This window comes from Odontesthes bonariensis, chromosome 20 (genome assembly GCF_027942865.1).
Source record: "Odontesthes bonariensis isolate fOdoBon6 chromosome 20, fOdoBon6.hap1, whole genome shotgun sequence".
Taxonomy (NCBI): domain Eukaryota; kingdom Metazoa; phylum Chordata; class Actinopteri; order Atheriniformes; family Atherinopsidae; genus Odontesthes; species Odontesthes bonariensis.
Genome location: NC_134525.1, coordinates 18,557,027 through 18,577,120, shown reverse-complemented (window position 1 = coordinate 18,577,120; position 20,094 = coordinate 18,557,027). Strand labels below are relative to the sequence as shown.

At 42.7% G+C, this 20,094-nt stretch overlaps 2 protein-coding genes across 2 annotated transcripts; both read right to left on the bottom strand.

Moving 5' to 3' along the window:
• Positions 1 to 277: 277 nt before the first annotated feature.
• spata13 (spermatogenesis associated 13) lies at positions 278 to 16,371 on the bottom strand. The gene is made up of 13 exons (XM_075452437.1): positions 15,879 to 16,371; positions 8,491 to 10,056; positions 6,171 to 6,611; positions 5,196 to 5,340; positions 4,888 to 5,027; positions 4,452 to 4,631; positions 3,727 to 3,906; positions 3,259 to 3,438; positions 2,908 to 3,140; positions 1,796 to 1,925; positions 1,296 to 1,671; positions 1,087 to 1,161; positions 278 to 973 (listed from the first exon to the last, which is right to left on the bottom strand). Exons 1-13 carry the CDS (start codon positions 15,885 to 15,887, stop codon positions 792 to 794), a joined length of 3,837 nt encoding a protein of 1,278 aa, XP_075308552.1. The 5' UTR covers positions 15,888 to 16,371; the 3' UTR covers positions 278 to 791.
• Positions 16,372 to 18,484: 2,113 nt separating this feature from the next.
• Positions 18,485 to 19,735, bottom strand: c1qtnf9 (C1q and TNF related 9). The gene is made up of 3 exons (XM_075452637.1): positions 19,549 to 19,735; positions 19,368 to 19,430; positions 18,485 to 19,254 (listed from the first exon to the last, which is right to left on the bottom strand). Exons 1-3 carry the CDS (start codon positions 19,733 to 19,735, stop codon positions 18,485 to 18,487), a joined length of 1,020 nt encoding a protein of 339 aa, XP_075308752.1.
• Between the last annotated feature and the right edge of the window lie 359 nt (positions 19,736 to 20,094).

Below are 20,094 nucleotides of genomic sequence, written 5' to 3'. Positions count from 1 at the left end.
GTTTGGAGTCCTCAGTGAACAGGTGCCTGAAACAGGATCCTTCAGTACAGATGAGCAGTGGAGAAAGAGGAAGCTCACAGAGGGCAACGTACCACCTCGTCATATGGCTAAGGTTTCATTCATTAACTGCCATCGCTACCGTCGATCAAATTCCCGCAAACTAATATTTGCCGGGAACAGTATCTTTGTGGCCGGTATGAGAGAGAGAGACACAAACAAGCTGGCAAACAAACGAGGCAAATAAAATCATTTTCAAAGGGACAACAGCCCCATTAGATGTGTTTGTACAAGAGTTTTATTTACAGTGTTAAACAGGTAATGTGAATGTGTAATTTAACCTCTGGCCATTTTGTGCTCAGAGCTGACAGACTTGCAGCAAAAAAAACAGGGCCCAGCCTTAATGAAACAAACTAAAACCACGTTTCAGTGTAAAATCAGGATCGAAATCGCTGTCAGAATTAAAATAATAAAAAAAAAATAATTAGAAATCTGTCAGCTGCAATTAATACAACAAAAGGGCGGATGTCATTTGGGTAAGCAGCATCTTTAACAAACCAATAAAACAGACAGAGTCAGTATTTTAACACTTTCATGCCCCTTCCATTATGTAGGCACAGAGTTCGAACGTGCAACAAAAACAAGAACAAAGACACGATGAAAAACACAAAAACAAAACTTGACAGTGCTTTCACAGACAGGAAAAAATAAAGTGTTCTTCAGGACGGTTCGGATAGGCTCTGAACGTGCAGAGAGAGAAAAAAAAAAAAAAAAAAGGCTGAGGAGGCAAAGCCTTATTTCCTGAAAAAGGCGTTGCGGGTGATGCTGTACAACAGATGGTAAGGCTTTCGTTTTGGGGGCTCGGCCAGTGAAAAGACCTGCTGCTGAGGCACACTGGTTGGAATGGTTACGTGTCGCTGTTGAAGCGGTGGGAGGTTTTGGTGGATTGGCGGGACAGAACCAGTGTAACCAAAGGCTAAAAAGGTGAAAAGCAAAACATAAAAAACAATCAAAATTTGCAAATGAGGAGTGAAGCTGAAATGAGCGGAAGAGCAATTCAACAAGAAAAAATATATATATTTTCCTTACTTTTGATCTTCCCATGTTTGGGTCTTCTGGCATTAACAATGGCCTGTTTTCTTTGCTCTTCACTGATATCTATTCCTGCAAAGACCAGAGAATACACCTTCAGATGAAAATATTTACTTCTGCCTACTTTACGGCAACAATCTTTCTGCCCTCTTCACCTTTTATTTGACATCCAACCACAGTAGCTGTTTGTACTCTGAATGACTCACCCATCTCTTGATCTTCCTTGACTCTTTGTCTCTCCTTGGCGAAGGCTTGTAACCACCTCTGCTTGTCCTGGGCCTTCCTACAGCACAGAACACACACAAACTCCAGTGTGGAGGCATTACGGAGGCGCAGAGCGTTCTTCAGGGTCAGGCCCAGGTCTAGGTCCCGCCCGTCAGGCACATCCACCACCTCGATTTGATCCATATCAAGCCGTCCGCGGTAGTGGAGCAGGTCTCTGCGCAGGACGTCTTTCTTGCAGTACACCAGCTGATGGTCGAACAGGAAGAATCTGCGCTGTTGCATTTTGCCCTGCCGGACACCTCGAGTCAGCTCACCAGAGTGGATCAGCTCCGAGCTGCGCTCTAGAACATCCGGCCCCTTCATTATGTTCACAAAGGGACAGAGTCAAAACATTTATACAACAGGCATCCACATTCTTTACAAAAGGTGGGCAAAAATATATCTGAATACATAATCCAAACTATTAAAAATCCATCCTCACCTCCCAGTGCAAAATGGCGACCTGCCAGTGAGCTATGGTGTCGATACTCTCCAGCCGCCTCTTCCTCTCATTTATTAAGCTGGCCACATTCTTCATAGCCTCGTATGCTTTACTGACTCCAACGTGGTCACTGAAATAAAACAGCGAGGCAACATTAATTTCAATCCAGACTAAGCAGAATATCCCTAAAAGACAAAAAATAAAAAATAAAAAAATCAACATAATCATCCAGAAGTCATGCTTGTCATTTCTTGCGATCCGCTTTAAGTGTGTGGTGGTGGATTTCCCTGCCAATGCTGGTTAGTCAATGACAGCATAGGGATGCGAGGACTACAAAAACACAGTGATCGATTCAAACGACCATCTCACACCTCTTTGCTGTTCTCAGTGTAAATGTGCCATTTCACTTCAAATCGTCTGATGCATCATCTCCCTGCTGGGCTGTGTGCAGAGGTGTGAGTTTAGAATGTAACTTCTGTGAAGCAATTAGTGAACTGTGTTTTATTTCTAAAATTAAACTACTTTGCTGTGGGGTTGACTGGTGCCACTCTTGCATTCAGTAAAGGGATCCAGAGTTGAATACTGCATCTACAAACACCAACAGCTCACTATAGCTTCAAGACAAAGTAATCTAGACACTTAATTTCCTTTAACTTCACAAGTGAAAGGATTTGACCATTTATGGCTACAGAAGGGATTCATAGCAGCTGGGTTTACACACAATTATTGTGCGACTGATGAATGGTAAAGCAACAGAGTTGCATTGCTCAAGCAACCTTAGCATTAAAGGTAGCTAAAGATGTAGCCGTCAAGCTTAAACGTTTCTCTAATAATTGTTTATATGTCGCGACTCAACCAACCAATCAGCCATAACATTAAAACCAACTAAGAGTAAAAAACCCTGTTTCTGAGAAATGTTTGGGATGTAACAGAGTGTGTATTTAGTCTGGAAACGAGATTTCAAACACAGGTTGTCAGAGTAATATCGACATTAATGCCAGAAACCCAAATTTCTCAGTTTTATTGTTGCAGATGATCAGAATGTGAAATTAATCCTATTTGATGCATGTGGGAAGGTTGGCACGAGGTGTAAATACTGATAGGGGTGCTACCTGTGGTCTTTGGGTGTGTACTTAAGCAGCTCCCCCAGCTGCAAGGGGTATTTACAGATCTTCTGGACAGGCGTGAGTAAGAAACCAGCGATAGAAATGTCGATCATCTGTTGGAGGAGGCGACAAGCCTCGAAAAAATGTTTATATTTCCCCAACTTCATGAGGCGCTGCAACTCGGCACAGGCGGCAGGATGAGTGTTACAGTACTCTGAGTATATAGAGAAGCCCTCTCCCTTCAGAGAAAAAAAGAGAAACATTACATAGTCAATAAAAGCTATTCAGTAAATGACACTGAATCTGATGAGAACATCAGATACGCAGTGATTAAGTGTAATTGTGCATGACCACAACCTGCAGGAGAAAGCAGGAGCCTATTTCACTGAGATGTGGCTGTTCTTTGTTGTACTTCTTCTCCAGGTCTCGGAGGAACTGCCTCTGAAATTTGTAGATGTCTTCTATGTTGCTGAAGATCGTCTTCAGTTGAAGCTCAGTAAACATGTCGGGGTGTTTGCGGCACTGACGGATGTAACCCTGCAGCGTACACCGAAACAGAATCTTAACACGGACCGAAGGCATGAAAACAGTTTCAATAGCGACCAACAGGTGTTGCTATACAGCCGAGTTACACAAGCTCTTTTTGAGCGGGACTTTTTAAATGTAATTTCTGGAAAACAGGGCTATTAGAAACAGTTGACATTTACTGGAATGTAGGCCAGCAAAGAATAGGACAGTCACCTCTAAATAAAAGCAAACAAAAAAATATAACAAAAGAAGCAGCAGCCCTGTACCATTATGGTTCATTCAGACTGAAACAAATACCTCACAGATGTCTTTTAGGTGTTTGATGTAGATTCGTTCAGTATTCATGATTTCCTGAACTACATTGGTTCTCATTTGCTCTCTGTGCTGAGTGCTGTGCGTGTCCCTGGGAGCTGGATCTTCCTGGTCTGCTACACTTTCCACACTTTCAGTGCTTGAGTCCTCCTGGTTCACGCGCACCTGAAACACATCCACCACAAATAAAACAGGAACTATATTCAGTCATTAAATCTGTTTGGGACTAATTCTAAAACAAGTATTTTTTAACAGGTATTTTTTTCCCCCCATTAAAGCTTCTTCACACAATTTTTTTGTTTAATGAAACCAAATAAAAATCTCCAGCTCATATGCAAACTAACTTAATTACTTCTTTCAGGAAGAACAATAACTACTTAAAAACAAAAGACTCTACTTCATATCACTATGGAAACAACATGTGTGAGCCTAATCAGCCCCTGTTCATAAACACTGATTCAGCAACAAGCACTTACACAGCAGACGCCCATCTAGCAATCAAACAAGCTCGCCATGGTTACCACAGCCTGCCTAATAAAAAACTTAACTGTCAATCACCTCTAATCACCACAGAAACCAGCTGGACTTCTGAGGGTTGAGCCTTTCCACAAACTATTCAGTGCTGCAGAGGTTTGTTTGGAGCTAAGCTGGTTTGCCGGTTCTTTCTGTGCTGCTGGCGAGCAAACACACAGGTCAGAAAGTCCACTTACCCTCACAAAGCTGGAGGGGAACCAGGCTTCCCTGTCAGGCCCCCTGCCCCACCACCAGTCCTTATGGGAGGCATCCAAAACACGGATAACATCTCCTGCCTTGAAGGCCAGCTGATGCTCCTCCATGGTCACATGGTCCCAGAGCGCCTCAGCATACACCGTGTGGCCAGAGCTTATCCACTGAGTAGCACACACGCAGATAAGATAAATATACAATTACACGGAGGCTAAGACGTGTCTAACATGAAAGATTATGTCTAGACATGTGGACACTGCAGTGATTTTTCTGGACAAATGCATTGGAAACATACACAAAAACATTTCCAAATTGCTTCTCACCAGAAAGATACATCTTTCATCACAAATTTCATGCATATTTTTGGACTAGATGTCTTTGCGTGCTCCAACATGACAAAGTTTTCCTCCTCAGCCTCACCTCGTTGAGCACAGACAGCTCCACCCCAGGCTGGAGGTAGGGTGTGACATCAGCGAGTTCATCAAAGCTGCTGCCCTCCTCCTCCTCCTCCTCCTCACTCATGCTGTCATCAAGTGTGGCCGAGCACTCAGAAATGCCATCTGCAACACATGTATTACGAAACTATATGATGCTGTTGTAGAAACACCCACAGCTGGCTTATATCAACATTATCCTGCAATATACTTGTTGACATTCCGACACCCCAGTTTTCCCAACAGAATGAAATCTGTAAATTGTTGTCATAAGTTAACAAGCACAGATCTCACCGCTGAGCACTCTGTGGAGTCTGCGCCGCCCCACGCGGTCCAGTCCGATGGGGGTGCTCTGAGATAGAACAGACGGACGAAACCTGGCAGACACTCCTCTGTAGGGGGGCACCTGATGAGATGGGATTGGTGGTCGGGACAAAGGCTGAAGGGATGACAAGAGAAAACATCCAGGGATTTAGGAAGAACTCACTTTCTCTGGCTTTCACCGCAAGCCTGGTGAATAAGCGTTCCACAAAAATAGCATATTCAGCCTCCAGACAATTTACATTCATATCCATGGCTAGGACCATTGACTTTGGGATTCTTATTCTCTAAAGTATTTTTGGGTGCATGTTAAATCTTTTCAACAGGCAGAGAGAGAGAGATCACAGAAAATTAGGAAAAGAGGGAGAGTAATAGTTCCATTTGAATTAAGCCCAAGATGTTTCATTCAATGCAGAACTACCAAATTCTTTCATACAAGCAAAAGTAATAATTGATTTATTTTCAAATGAAAAACAAGCCGTTGTTTTAAAATGCAGTTAAAAAGCATTACCAGAGTAATTCTACATGCAGTGTAAATACAGAGAATATGTTTTTTTTCCCGTTGTATTAAAATACTCTTTTCACAAGATTTATTTTTGCATACAAATATATTTTTTTCTAGCAGACTGAAAGTTTTAATACCAAAGAAAACTTGAATTTTATGTGGAGGATTTAGTGACATCCAGCAGCTTAAACACAGATTAGCATGAAAAGAAGACTGTCCGCCTCAGCCTGCACTCTCAAGCATGCGAGGGCAACTACAATGGTTGCTGTCTGAAGAAATCAAACTGCTTGATCTAAGATAACAAAAAAAAAAAAAAAGATTCTCTTGCGATTCTACACCAAAGAAAACATGTAGTGTTGCATTTCTGTTCCTATACCCTCCTATATTTGCTATTGATTGGCACTCAAGTTTTGAAATAATGCAAGCTATGGGTAAAAACTCACACAGGGAAGGCGGTCCTCCTTCAGCTCTGCATCTGCAGGGAACATATCCACAGCTCCTATCACTGACATGGGACGCTGCCTCTGAACGTCTCCGTTCATGCTACAGCTATCATGGCTGTCTCCATTCTCGTTACCAATGCAGTCTCTATGCTGCAGTGTATCTGTTGTCCTTTCCTCATTATGCAGCTCTGCCACTTCCTCAGGGATGCAATGCTTCCTAGAAACAAGCTGTGCGTAGTCGGAGATGGGCCGGGGTTTCTGGCGCCCACGTCTTCGCCGGGGCCTGACGGATGGCGTTTCTGTGGACGCTGCCGCTGTATCTGTGGGAGATGAGGGTGACTCTGAGAGGCATGACGGGCTGACGGGGGGTGTGCTGCTGTTTGCTGGCGAGGCTTCTTCTGTCAGTAGAAGTGCTTCTTGTTCCTTTAGATGTGTCGTCACCTGGAGATCAGAGGAAAATGTTCCACACTGAAAAAGGGCAATGACATTAACTTTCCCTGTTCAACCACCTTTAAGAGTGGAGCAAACATGGTACTTCTTAGTCGTAAAAGTAAAATGTAGAAACAACCACTTTAGTTCACCAGAAGAACAAACAGGAATCGGCTAAAAGCTTTCCATTGACTTTTATCAGATGAGAAACGTCATTCTTGCTCACACGGTGACTAACATGCGAAGCACAATAGACCAGCATGCTTAACGAGTTCAAACAAGAACTGCAACACAAGCTGCATAAATATGCCAAAATTAAATATTATCATTTGGGATGTATATCCCAAAGGGATATAAGGGAAATCTAATCTAATATCAAGAAGTATCATATCAACAGTCAAATGCTGGCAAACAGTTACTCACATGGACATTACAGACCAAACCTCACCTCTTGCTTTTCTTGATCTGGGTCCTGGCCTCGGCATATACACATGAAGGGCACACAGTGTACTAATACCATCATGGAACACGCGCAAACAAACACCGACTGGCCTGTGATCCGCAAGGCCAGGTCCCCTAAATTTTTTTGAGGCCAGTAAAAGCCCCTTGATTTCTTAAGTAAACAAATCTGGTTTTCCAATTCATAATTAAAGAGAAAATAAAAGTACCAAAACGTATTTACTCAAGTTCAGCGTTCATAGTCCTGTCTACTTGGTGGTGCTGTCAGCTGCCCAGGGGCTGGAGTTCATGGTGCTGGACTTTGATCTATGGAGCTACAGCAAGAGAGCAAGAGGGAATGGAGAGAAACGAGGGCTGTGCTCAGCCATAGACTCCAGCCCTCCCACAGGAACAGGACTATGGAGCTGTTTTGCGCAAGGGCCACTAATCATAAACAAAGCCTAATCATTAACTCTCCCTGCTCCTTCGGAGTGCCTGGCAGCTCGGCATGTGACACTGCTGCTACAGACACAACTGACAGGAAGAGGAGGGCCAATTGATGCTATGCCTGTGACATTATTTATCTGTTACACAAGTGGACTTTGGACCACTTACGGCTCAGTTTTTAAGCATACCGACAAGTATCTCAGTGCCGTGAGAACTTATCTCAATAAATGCTGGATTCAAATATCACTTCAATCTGAAAGGAGTGATGTGTCAAATCCTAAGACAAAGGTCAAGGCCAGTAAAGTCAAGGAACCCATTGATGATCACGCTGTTCTATTTGATAAAAGATTTGATCTTTTCTCAGTCTTTAAATATGGAAAAAGTAACAACTTTTTAAAGCCAATGTTGATTTGCACCTACAAAGACTGCTTCTGATGTGATAGATAGATAGAATGATAAATCATTTTTTGGCAGCATTTAACCCATTCAGACCTTATTCAACACCTGCATGCTTTTATTTTTCAACCCTGAACACTGCATCGACATTTTCAATCGTTTTATTTTCTTTAATTATTATTCTTTATATATAAATACTGATAAAAATGAAGGAAAATTCAATCATTTACTAAATAAAAACCTGAAGTTTTAACCTCTCAAAGGACTATAGTTTCTTTTCTTTTTTTTAGAGACATTTTTTTAATGTACAGTTAAGCTTTCAAGTAAACCCCTTTTTTAAAAGCTTTTTATAGGAAGCATTGGCTTGTAACGGCTTAAACAATTTGTAAGGAGTGGAAAGCTCAGTCCTTAAGCAGGCCATCGGCATAAAGATAAAATCCGAGCACAATGTCATCATTTTCTAGTGGAGCATCAATATAACTCTTGTGTAAATGAGCAAGAAGAAAAAAAAATGGAGATAGAAACAGACTGATATGATGCCAAGAAAGTTGGCAAACTATTTCATATCAGACTCGTTTTTACTGCACAATTTGTCAGTTTGCTGGCTCACCTCATTTGGTAGCGAGTCACCCTCGGCCTGTTCTTGGTGTTGTGGAGGCTCTCTTTGGTGGAGCGGGGATCCAACCATCTGTTTATAACCATTTGTCGTGGCAACATCCAGCGGCTCATCCTGAGCAGAGTTACCAGGTGAACTCTGCTGTGCAGTCTCTGGGAGCTCCGGGGGAAGGGGGTCGACATTAACCTGGTGTGGATGCTGGCTCATGTCGTTTTCAGGCTGTTGATGAACCAGTGTAGAGTGTTCAAAAAGATTTAATTGGACATTGTGGGCTGAGGGTCGGCGCTGTCGCTCATTGGTTTGTAGGCAAAGCACGCGGCGGGAATAGTCATCGTGGAGACGGCTCAAGGGTGACAAGGGAGAAGAAGAGGTGGGACTCGGGGAGGGACTTCGCCTGCGTCGGACAGTTAGGTCAGTCATGCTGCCAACTAGTTTTAGCATCGGTACCTTAGCCCTTAAAGGGCTTTGCCTGCTACTACCAGAGCGGCCACGGAGATCCATTGAAGACACACTGGAAGTCCTTTCGATGTTTGACGTGCCTTGTGATATACTCTGGGAGTCTTCCTGTGGGGAAGGGGGACCTGGAAATGGAGTTTTGCGTTTAAAAGGTGACTTAAATATCTGAAGGTTTTCTGCGCTTTTGCTCCGTCTGCTAAGAACCACCACACTTGTGGATTCCTTCATGTTCTCTGTTCGGACACCGATCTCAGAAGTGTGACTTGGTTTCTGTGTGGCAACCACAGCGTTATTTGTGTTCCTTCCTGCTTGTCTCCCATTCACCCCGTCAAGTAAAGATATGCGTCCTGCTCCATAAGCTCTCCTGATACTTCTGGAGAATCGTGAGTTGCGCGTCAGACCATCTCCATCACTTTCCTCTTCATCGTAGTCCTCAATATCTGAACTACACTGGCTGATCGCAGCAAACATTTGACCTGTGAAATTTCCTGACACATTATATCCTTCTGCAGCCTTTAAATAATTTTCTGCCGCAGCTCCACCACGGTCAGAACTGATCTCAGCTGAGCCGTTGGCCATTTCCTGGTGAGGTGAAGAAACATGGTCTCCTTCATTGGTTGCTGCCTCTTTACTCTGAATACCCTGTAGCACAGCTGATCGTAGCTTTTTGAAGGAGTCCACAACAACAAACCCAGAAAGTCCTGTCCAAGGCTGGGGGCTACTGTTCCCATCACTGTGGGTGGAGGTTGGGCTGTCAGTGGTGGGACTGTAAGAAGAACCAGGGCTCTTCCTTGAGTTAGAAAAAAGCCTCATGATTCTTGAAGAGTAAGGCTTTCCTTCAGCTTGACCTATTACAGGGTTGGACCAGGCTGACGAGTTGATGCCATTTAATCTGCTCTCGTCAGAATGAGGAGAAAGACTCATCGGCTGTACCTGGGCACCACATCCAGGCAGCAGGTACGGGACTGAACTTCTCTCCGCGTGGCTCTGAAATGGATAAATATCACTGAGGGGTCTGCTCTGGGTGACAGGTTCAGCTTTTGCGCTGTGGACGTACAGGAGAGGGTCTTCGCTTGTGGACAAGACCCTGTCTTTTTGTTCTGCCTGCAAAACAAACGGAGCTCAATTTAATGACCATCACATGTTGCATTACACAATGATAAAAAGTCTTATTTAAAGGCCTAAATGTTAAAATTGCATTTGCTGATCGAATAAATGCAGATCAGATGACTTGAAGTGTGTGCTGTCTTTGTCACAGCACCACTTCTTAAAGAAAGCAGTGAAAAATACATTTTTAAGAACATTTGATATAAAACAACTTAAAATATAATTAACTGGATGGCAGCATAAAAATCTACTGATTTTTACTGATGTGGAACACACTTATTGTAAGTCGCTTTGGATAAAAGCGTCTGCAAAATGACCGTAATGTAATGTAATGTAATGTAATGTAATGTACTGCTGTGCGTTCACAGCACAGTGTGCTTTGTGTTTACAAGTTAAAAAAAAAACACGTAAGGGAGAGATGACAAGGAGAGACGCAAGCAAACAGAAAGATGAGTCTCCCTCAGTGTGCACAAGGTCCAGAGGAAAAGGACATTTTACTGAGAACACTACATGTATTTGTCCTTGGTGCTGTATTTCAACGTCCAAGCAGAGCTGAGGCCCAGGCTGGGGGGGGGTGACTGCTGCTGCTCATGGCAGCGATATGCGTGTGTGTGATTCCGGGCAGTGGCTAATGCTGCTGAGGCTTTGAAGTGCAGCTTTGTGAGCGTGACTAAGCAATGAAACTTGCTAATCCATTGTGATTAATGCAATAAATTGCCCGCTTTTCTCCAGATTACATAGAAGTTGAAGTGACGGCAACAGGGAGGGTTGTGTGGTTCTCAAAACCCCAACGCTCTTCAACTCATTGCAGATCCCCGTCTCTCAGTAGCTGGCAACTCACTTACAAAACAAAGAATGATAACGTTTCTCCATTTTTTTAAATTATGCTATCTTTCTATGCTTTTCAGACTTCTAAAGAAATGAAGTGTCTAAAGCAGCATCTTCTATGTTAACATGCAGGGTTTCATTGACTACAACTACTTTAGCAGTCTCTCAGTCTCTGTCATGAGGAACAACAAACTGTTAAAAATCAATACTTCAGTGTGAATTCATTGAAGAGTTAATGGAATAAATTTAAGTGTTATCACACTCAGTTACATTTTAATATCTTCCACCCCCCATTTACAAGAATCTATTCAAGGATTCACCTAAAGTTGCTGCGTCATCAATTAACGCTTCAAAAAGGCCCACTTGAGTTCCCACTTGTGTGTTAGAAACTATGCAGTGGGCCCATTCCTCCACGTTTGCAGGGAAACTGCAAAAGAGTGTTTTAAAAGTCACCTGAAAACACTTCTAAACAATGCAAAAATAAGAGCGTTTTTTTTTCACGCACAAAAATTAAACGTTTCTAGGATTATGTGTGTAGCTTGTTTTGAAGAGGGGCAGTGCAAGATATGCTGTCCACACATGAATAATTTATAATCCCGCCTATGACTTGTTTTTGTTCTGCCACAGGAGCTCCTCCTGTTGCCATCATGAAGTGACAGTTTATCCAACCAAATGCACCCGAGTGGAACAGCCGACACTGCAGACCTACTCGTGCCTAAACTGTAGCATGAGCAGATCTACATGCACATCTGAAAGTTCCCCATCGGTCGGCTGAAGTGGCAACCATGAATTGGCTCTCGGGAGGAAACAATGGAGAACACGTTTGAGTCTCAATCTGAGCTAAACTAAGAAGAGGAGTCTGGTGTGTTTAAAAATCAGCAACTATAGCCTCTTTCGCACATCGGTTGCACCTTATTTCTGTTTACCCTTCCACTGTTCTTCCTCCTCTCAGTTTATAAGCATGTCACAAAGTATATTTGGGTCTGTAGTGGTTTGCTTTAAGAATGTTCACATTGATAATGCACACAATTACTCTTTATGCCGAGGTATATGCCAGAGGTTTCTTTTGCCTGGATTTGAAAACTTATTTTAACATTTGAATCTCATATTTCAAGGAAACGCACAGGAAATCTCCTCCTTTTAGTCACAGACTGTACAAATGCATCTCCCGTGACATTCACCTAAGAAAGTCTATTTCTAATTTTAAAAAAGCAAGGTTTGAAGAAAGCCATGTCTCAAAATCTTTACAGTGTGCATATGCAGGATTCTCAGATTCTCATACCTCACCGTGCATGTTTAGCAGCAGATGATCTTTCTCAATCAAGTTCTCTGTGGAATTTGCTGTCACTTCAGCTGGCTTGCTCCTTCCCACTGAACACTTATGTAAACACAGAGCCACCGCTGCCAAGCACCACTGCTGACAGACACTAAACACCCCTCGGGAACAATGTGCAGCTTTCAAAACTATGCTGAATTGTCTTCTTGTGCTTTCTCCTCCCCAGCAGCAGAGCAATCACATTGTGTAGCAACTGGAAAAATAGACAAGATCAATAATTCCATCTGCTTTCCAAGCAGAACGACAGGGAAAGATAGGGAAAGAATGCCCACAGATTGGATAGCTTGTTTTTGTTTTGAATGCTCATGATGTCAGCCGTTCTACCAACTGTTCTATCCTTCACTGCCTTTATCTTTTCACCCTGCAGCAGGCGCCAACCCTCACAGGCCAGTTGGCATCCACTAATTCTTGGCAGCGTTGTTAGCAAGAACCAAGCCAGCACAGGTGGTCACCTTTCACAAAATCATGCTTTTAAAATCAAGTAACTCCACTGTGTGTTTTTGTGACCTTCATCTATAGCCTTGAATATTGAAGATGGCTTCATAATACATGTGCTAATTCTTCTGCAGACTGAATGCATCGGGCTTATTGGTAGCTTTTATGTGGAAGGTAAACATACTAAGACCAGACTGCTAGTTCTCAGCAGTTATCTAAGAAACTAATTTGCAATCTGCTGATTCCTCAGTGTGATAAGCATTTCTTTCCTTAAGGGACAGATAAAAGCTTTAACTTGGATGCATGTTTTAATGTAGAATGCATAAATTGTACAGAGAAAAATGATCTGAGGCTCTTTTTGGCATTGTTGTAGCTTGAAATTGTGAGAATGTTCTGCTTTTCTTTTTAGAGTTTTGACAGAGTTCTGATCAAATTAGGCTGAACTGGAATTACCACTGTGACTAATACAGGCTGAATGATTTATCAGTTCATTCAGACAAATCAGTGAATGATCAAACTTATCATTACTACAGGCATGATAACGAGCTGCTTTTTTACTTAAGGTAAAGCATTTTTCTACCTTTACAATCCAGGAATATTTTTTATTTGAAAGGTGTGAATCTTTTTTTTTTGTCTTGAACTTGAACCGTTGTCTTTCTTGAATTTCAAGGTAGATTTTAAGGTAGAACTGAAATTTACTTGATAGTTACTAAGTCCACGTCTCCAGTCATGCACACTGTGACATCCACGCAAGCATTACTTACGTATACGTTAACGTCACTTCCTACAGTCTCTTCATGCGCATCGCTTTTACAACATTTAACTTTCCTGTTTCCCCCAATGCTGCTTCCCGCCAGCTTCCTTTAGCTAATCTGTCAATAGCAGCAGCACACTGGGGGCCATGGTCCTGAGTTAATTTAGAGATCAGGGAGGAGTCAACCCATCGCAACCCCGCCAAACCCCCCCACACACACACACACACCGCAGCAAGCTGGAGCCAGCCTCAGATTAGACTCCCAGAGACAGGGAGGAACATGCATCCCGATACATAAACAGGCACACAACAGTCGAAAGCAGAAGTGCATTCCAAAAACACGTATGCAATTAGTCAGAGCATCCTTTCACACAGTGCACGGCGCGGCCCATGTACATGTTTGCACAGAGCAGGGAGGAAAGTATTCAAATGACAGCCTCCCTTCCTGTTTAGCCAGAGAACCCAAGCAGACGGTTATGTAAGAAAATCATAAACACATAGTGTGAAGTGACCCTCCACAAACCAGGTTCACCTCTGCAGAGGTATGCCCTGCTTGAGGCAAGAATAAAACTTATTAAGACAAAAATTAAGCAACCACTAAACTGAAAAAACACCATAGAGAGGGCATCAAGGGAAAGTAGAGACTTTTCATTTTGATTCTCAGGCCCAAATCTGAGACAGACACAACCGCCCTGGAGCGCCTCCATTCCACTGTAAGCCGTCTCCTTAGCAGTCTCGATTAATTTTTGTCTTGATGAGTAAAAGCTGCGAGGAAAGCAGTGAGTCCTATTTGGGATGTCCATAAAAACACCACCACGCAGTGTTTTAGAGAGCAGATTGGCAGATTATCCAAATCAGCATGCAACTTAAGCTGCACATACGGTATGGTGAGTACAACAGAAAAAGTTCACTGTGGTTTGTCGCTCAAGTGCACGAGTTCACATTTGCAGTTGCATAAAAGTGTTGTCAGATTAGGCAACACTTGACAATAGTGAGTCCTGATATGACTCCATATTCAGGTTTTTTTTAGTGTTCATGCTTGTCAGCCAACCTTAAAGCCTGTCTCCACTTGAAGATGAAAAGTGTTAGCAAGTTGACTCTGAAGGAAATCTGCCATGTGAGGGAGCAGTGTGAGCGAGTAGGAGTGTGTACAGCCTATTCGACCTCCATTCCAGTAATAATCTGATTAGCGGAGCTTTAACAGTCTGTGTTCAGGCCTGGTTTCATCTTCGAATGATAGCCTAATCAGGGGGATCACTTGGCTATTCACCACTAATTGAATGACACCCAAAGCTTGTAAACAGGACACCAGGACTTGACTGTAGGGGGTAACTTGGCTTGTGTGCACTCTAAGGGGGTCAAGGAAGATAAGTGAGAGATAAAGACATAGATTTACCCAAGTTGTTTCTTTTGTGCTCATTTTAAATACCCAAATTATCAGCAATCCAGTCATCTGTGCTATTTTTTGATACCGTTTAAAAGAATTTGACGAAAGTTACGTTTCATGGTTTAAGTCTCACATCTTATCGTGACCTAGTTCCTCATTTTTGATCGGGGAAAGAAAGGGGGATGGGAGACACCACGCCTCTTTTCTATAGAGCGTGGGAAGCACAGGTAGAGGCCGAACCTGGGAGTGCCTTGACTGTCACAGTAGCAGCCACATACTCACCCGATCTGTGAAGGACTGTCATAGAGACAGTCAACCAGAAATCTAATACCACACAAAGTACCTGGCTTAGTGAGGACAAAACAGCACTGGGCCTCGTTGTCATCAGCCAAAAGTGTAACCTGACAGCAGAGCCAAAACAACTGAAAGGATGCTCCATCAATGTTCAAATAGCACGAAAACATGAAGTTTCTCAAGAGAAGGGCTTTCACTTTAAACTATGAAAAGGTCTAGAGATTGTATTTAGTGTCACCTGATACCAAATTACTATTGCACCCTAGTGCACAATTATATTGTAGTTGTTCAGTCCTGTAGTAAAAATCACGGTATTGGGTCAATATAAAAAGAGTGTACTCTGACCTGCGGGAGTGTTTAACACTCAGTGACCCGGTTTACTATGAAATAATTCACAAGAAGTAAACTTTTAAAGGAAGTGTAGCTACGTCGGTACATGGTTAAGTAGAGTTTGACAGTAAGAAACTAGAGAGTGGGCTCCATTGAATAGTTTTCCAGACTCAAAGAACTCAGTGGTTATTTATTTCTGCATTAATTACTTTCTTGTTCCGTTGAGCTCTTTGTAGTTGCTCCCCTCCCTCATTACCTCCCTGCACAGCCTGGCATCTCCCACATCACTATAACAACCACCGCTGTAATGCGCCCCCCCCAGGTCCCAAATCACAAATGACAAATCACTACAACTGTAAGGCTAACCACCACTGAAGTAAACACTTTAATTGAACGAGTTTTTAATCACCTATATAAGCCGTCCCTGTGAGAGGTAACGAAACAAGAAAACTCACCCTGCTCATAGTTGCCGATGTTCTCCTCCTGACCTTTCTTCTCACAGCAACAGAGCAGCTGTTTTGTTATTTATCCATAGCGAAGCAGTCGGTCTTCCAGCGACTTGCTGCCTCTTTCTCGTCCTCTCGCAAAAACATGTCAGGCACAAAAAAAAGAAAAAGAAAAAAAAGCCCGACAAGTGCGCAGTCTCTACTCACAAGTTACCCCGCAACATACTGAGACAAATGGCTGGCTGACTTCTTGAGCTAGCGACTTGGGCTAGCTCACGAGCTGACTGATAAACTTCTTCTGAATTGCGTAAGCTGTAATTTCACTTTCGCGAACCGGCAAAACTCGTTGGTAGTCAAGTAAGTGTAAGGAAACAGTGAATCATACGAAATATCCCAACATTTCTCAAGAACTGCTCATTATTTCGCTCGTGAATCCAGTTATAAGAGGTCTTTCTTGGAGGATTGAGCTGGCGAGCATCACTAATGCACTTGTTGCAGTATTTCCAGGGGGCGGGGCATGGAGAGGTTACGGTTGAGGTTACTGGTTGACCGCTGCGTGACCATTCGGCTGGCGGCCAATCGTAATTCAGTAAATTAGGACTGTAACCACAAGCCACGCCCACGTGCGAGGCTCACCAATATGAGGAAAAAATAGAAACAACACAATGCTGCACCTTGCTTCCTGCAAAGGGGTGAAGACAGAAAAAGACTGGGCCTTCCAGTTGGTGTTGCACTGTCTTCCTCATGTCATGTCACTGAACCACGCCAAGAGTTCATACCACGAGTATTTCTGTGCCCATCCCGAATACCACAGGAAGAAACAGAACGACTTTGTGAAAGCTCTTTATTGTAATACAGCAAACAGACAAGAGGAAAACACATACAGGGATAACTTTTACACTGTACATTCTACATTTGACATAAACATGCTCACATTCACCGAGTTAAATGTTTAAGATGCTACAAGATAACAAAATCAATCTAGCAATGTTTGGTGTAAAACATTTCCAATAACAAATGAATGCCCTGAGGTGAAACTTTTGCTTGAGCAGATATGTGCTCAAAAAAATGTGGCAAAATGTTGAATACAATTAAAAATAAATGTAAATAAACCAATTCTATAAAATTTGAATATTCTTGACAAAATTCCCAAACACACAAAACAAAAACAACAACAAATAGCTTTTAGACACTTTAAAGTCTCTTTAAATGGCCTTTTTTCAAAGGCACGTCTCAGCTCTCTCCAGACACTTTCAATGAGATTTGGGTCACTCTTAAACAGCATGTTTTTTCCTTTTCAACTGCTGTTTTGTGTTGTGTTCTTGAGGCTGTCAAAGAGCTTCACCCCAAATTCTTTTTACAGTAGTGGCACTGGGTAACAAATTTAGCCCAAAAATGCCTCGGTAATCTTCCAATTTCCCTATTCCTTTGATAATAAGTTAAGAACCGGAGGCAGCAAACATCTCTGCTGCTTGATATATCCTTTATCAAGTTTCACTGCAGATGGGTGTTCTTTTCATGATGGGTTTAATTTCATATTTAGAAAACAGATACAATACATTCCCAAAGAGCTCCACTTTGGTTTTTCCTGTCCGTGGACCATTATACTAAAGGACTGTGACTTATTTCTCTTGAGTTTTTGCAAACATTAGTCTTGCCTTTTGTGCCTTTTTTTAAATAGAGGAGCACTTCTTGGTTAGCATACGACACAGGCAGAAACCACAAATCCAGGTTGCTCCAGGTCAGCTTGAAGCTCTTTAAATGTCTTGTGATGAGCACGGTGACTTCTCTCTTTATGTTCATGTTCTGGCAGCAAATTTAATGACGTCCATGACCCTTGAGAACATTCAAAATCACTGAAACGTGGATTTCAACATCTTTGGCAATTGTGTTTAGGTGACAATAGCCTTTCTTTTTTTTTTCACAATTGTAAGAACAAATCTGGAAAGAAATTTTCTGTCTTTTTATGCAGTAAAACCTTATAAAGGTTAAAAAATGGTCATGTGATCCCTGAAGTTCAAGAGGGTTCAAGACTTTTTTTTGAGGAAGTAATTTAGATTAAAAAAACATGGCGTACAAATATCCGGTGTGTGAATACTTTTTGTCAAGTTTTTGTTTGCTGCAGCTTAACAACTTTGGAGATTTTATCAAATTATTCTAATCATACAGAATTGGTTTATATGAATAAAGTCCCTGGCAAAAAAAATCTAAATTCTGTTCTTGAAGTTTTTCTACTGGTGATTGATTCTGGCGCGAACTGATCTGTTCCTGTTTAAGAGGTATTTCTTTCTACCCTCCTGGGTAGTTCTGAGGAGTTGTGTTTTATAAGTGTTGTCATTTGGTGGATGTGCAGGTTTAATCGGCGGTGCAACTAAAATGTTAAAAAGGGGAGATTGTTTCCGTTTGATATAAAGAGAATAGGCATTAAGAAGAATGTATTGAAACAGTTATTTGAAATACAGCTCATTAGAATTTGCACTGTGTCTGAGTAATTGTACTTAGTTGACTTTTCCTCTGCAACATTCATCATAAAATCAAGTGAAATTAAGTGTCACGTTAATCCCTTCCGGCAGATTCATGTCATTTGAAACTTTATTGCCAGAATAATGGCTTGATTATGCCCCAAAGATTATGAACCCACAGAATGTTGTGTCATCATCTTCATCAGCAAAGAGCCCGTTGAACAGTTCTCCTCCAGCTACCTGCAGCCACACCTTGTCCCCCACCTCCAGGTGTAGCACAGCGCCCCCTGCTGCCTGATCCTCACTGCTCTGGTAGTTATCCGTGGTGTGGATGATTTTTGCCCCGTTCTTCATGAGGGCCACTTTCACATTTCTGGAAAAGACAGTGATGTGGTAGTTGAAGAAGTAGGCACCTGCCACGGAGCTCGTGAACCTTCCTGTTTGTGGACTGTAGTGATTCTGTCCGTTGTAAATGATCTTGTCGAACCGGATTGGTGCATTAGCTGCAGGGAGTTTAGTTTGTGCGGTGAGTCCCACACAGAAGGCGCTTTTGGGGATGACAGGAGTATCTCCCTTTTCGCCCTTATCGCCCCTCTCACCTCTGGCCCCTCTATCCCCGCGATATCCAATATTTCCTTTATGACCCGGAACACCAATTTCTCCCTTGGGGCCTGGCTTGCCAGGGGGGCCTTGTGGTCCCTGAATGCCTCTGTCACCTCGGAGGCCAATTTCCCCCTTTGAACCCTCTGGTCCAGGAGGCCCAAAATCCCCTTTAGGCCCTTGAGGTCCAGGCAGCCCAAGCTCTCCCTTATTCCCTTTCAGGCCAGTGGGGCCTTGCACTCCTTGGGGCCCCATTTTCCCCGGAAGCCCCTGATCTCCATTATCTCCTCTTTTTCCTTTGGGCCCCGTTGGGCCAATGGCACCTGGAAATAAGAACACAGTAAACTTCTTTTTCCTTTTATACTTTGCGTTGCAATTTTCTGGAAAGACATGGCTGAAAAAAGAATGTTCAAGCAGTTATTTTGAGGATACATACCAGGTTCCCCTTTGTCACCTTTGTGGCCATCAATACCTGCTGGTCCAGCAGGGCCAACTTCACCTTTTCATGGAAGATTAATGAACAATGTTGTTACAATTGGTATAGTTCAAACAAAAACATGCAGAAGATGTAAATAGAGTTGAGTTCAAAAGAAAAAAAATGGATCTTTTAAACTTACCTTGATCACCTTTGTCACCTCTGAGTCCATCTCTACCGTCTCTGCCAGGCGTGCCATTGTGACCAGGATCCCCTGGTATCCCTGGGAATCCACAAACACAGCCTTTACTTTGCACTGGTTCTTCTGCCACACATCGGACTGCAAGGAGCAGGAGCAGCAGAGTGACCCTGAATCTTATCTGCAACATTTCACCTGTTGTACGTGCCAAACAGAACTTTTAGACTTTTAGAAGTTCACGCATTGCGCACAGTTTGTCCGATTACCACACGTCTGACTCAAAGCATACAAACCAAAGAAAACACAAACTGGATTAGATCTTTGTACAACAGTCCCCTCACATCTCTCAAAGCTTTCTCATTGGTCAGTGTTTTTGGTTTACTTATTGACTGCCCATCAGTTATGCATGGCCTGTGTCCCTTTAGATGCTTCTCCAGTCTAGCAGAGGCTAATAATAAGCTCGACTCACAGTGTGTGAGGATCAGAGGTGCACAGCGTCACATAGTTATGCATGAGCTGCCTTGCTATATGAAGCAGACAGGCTATTAA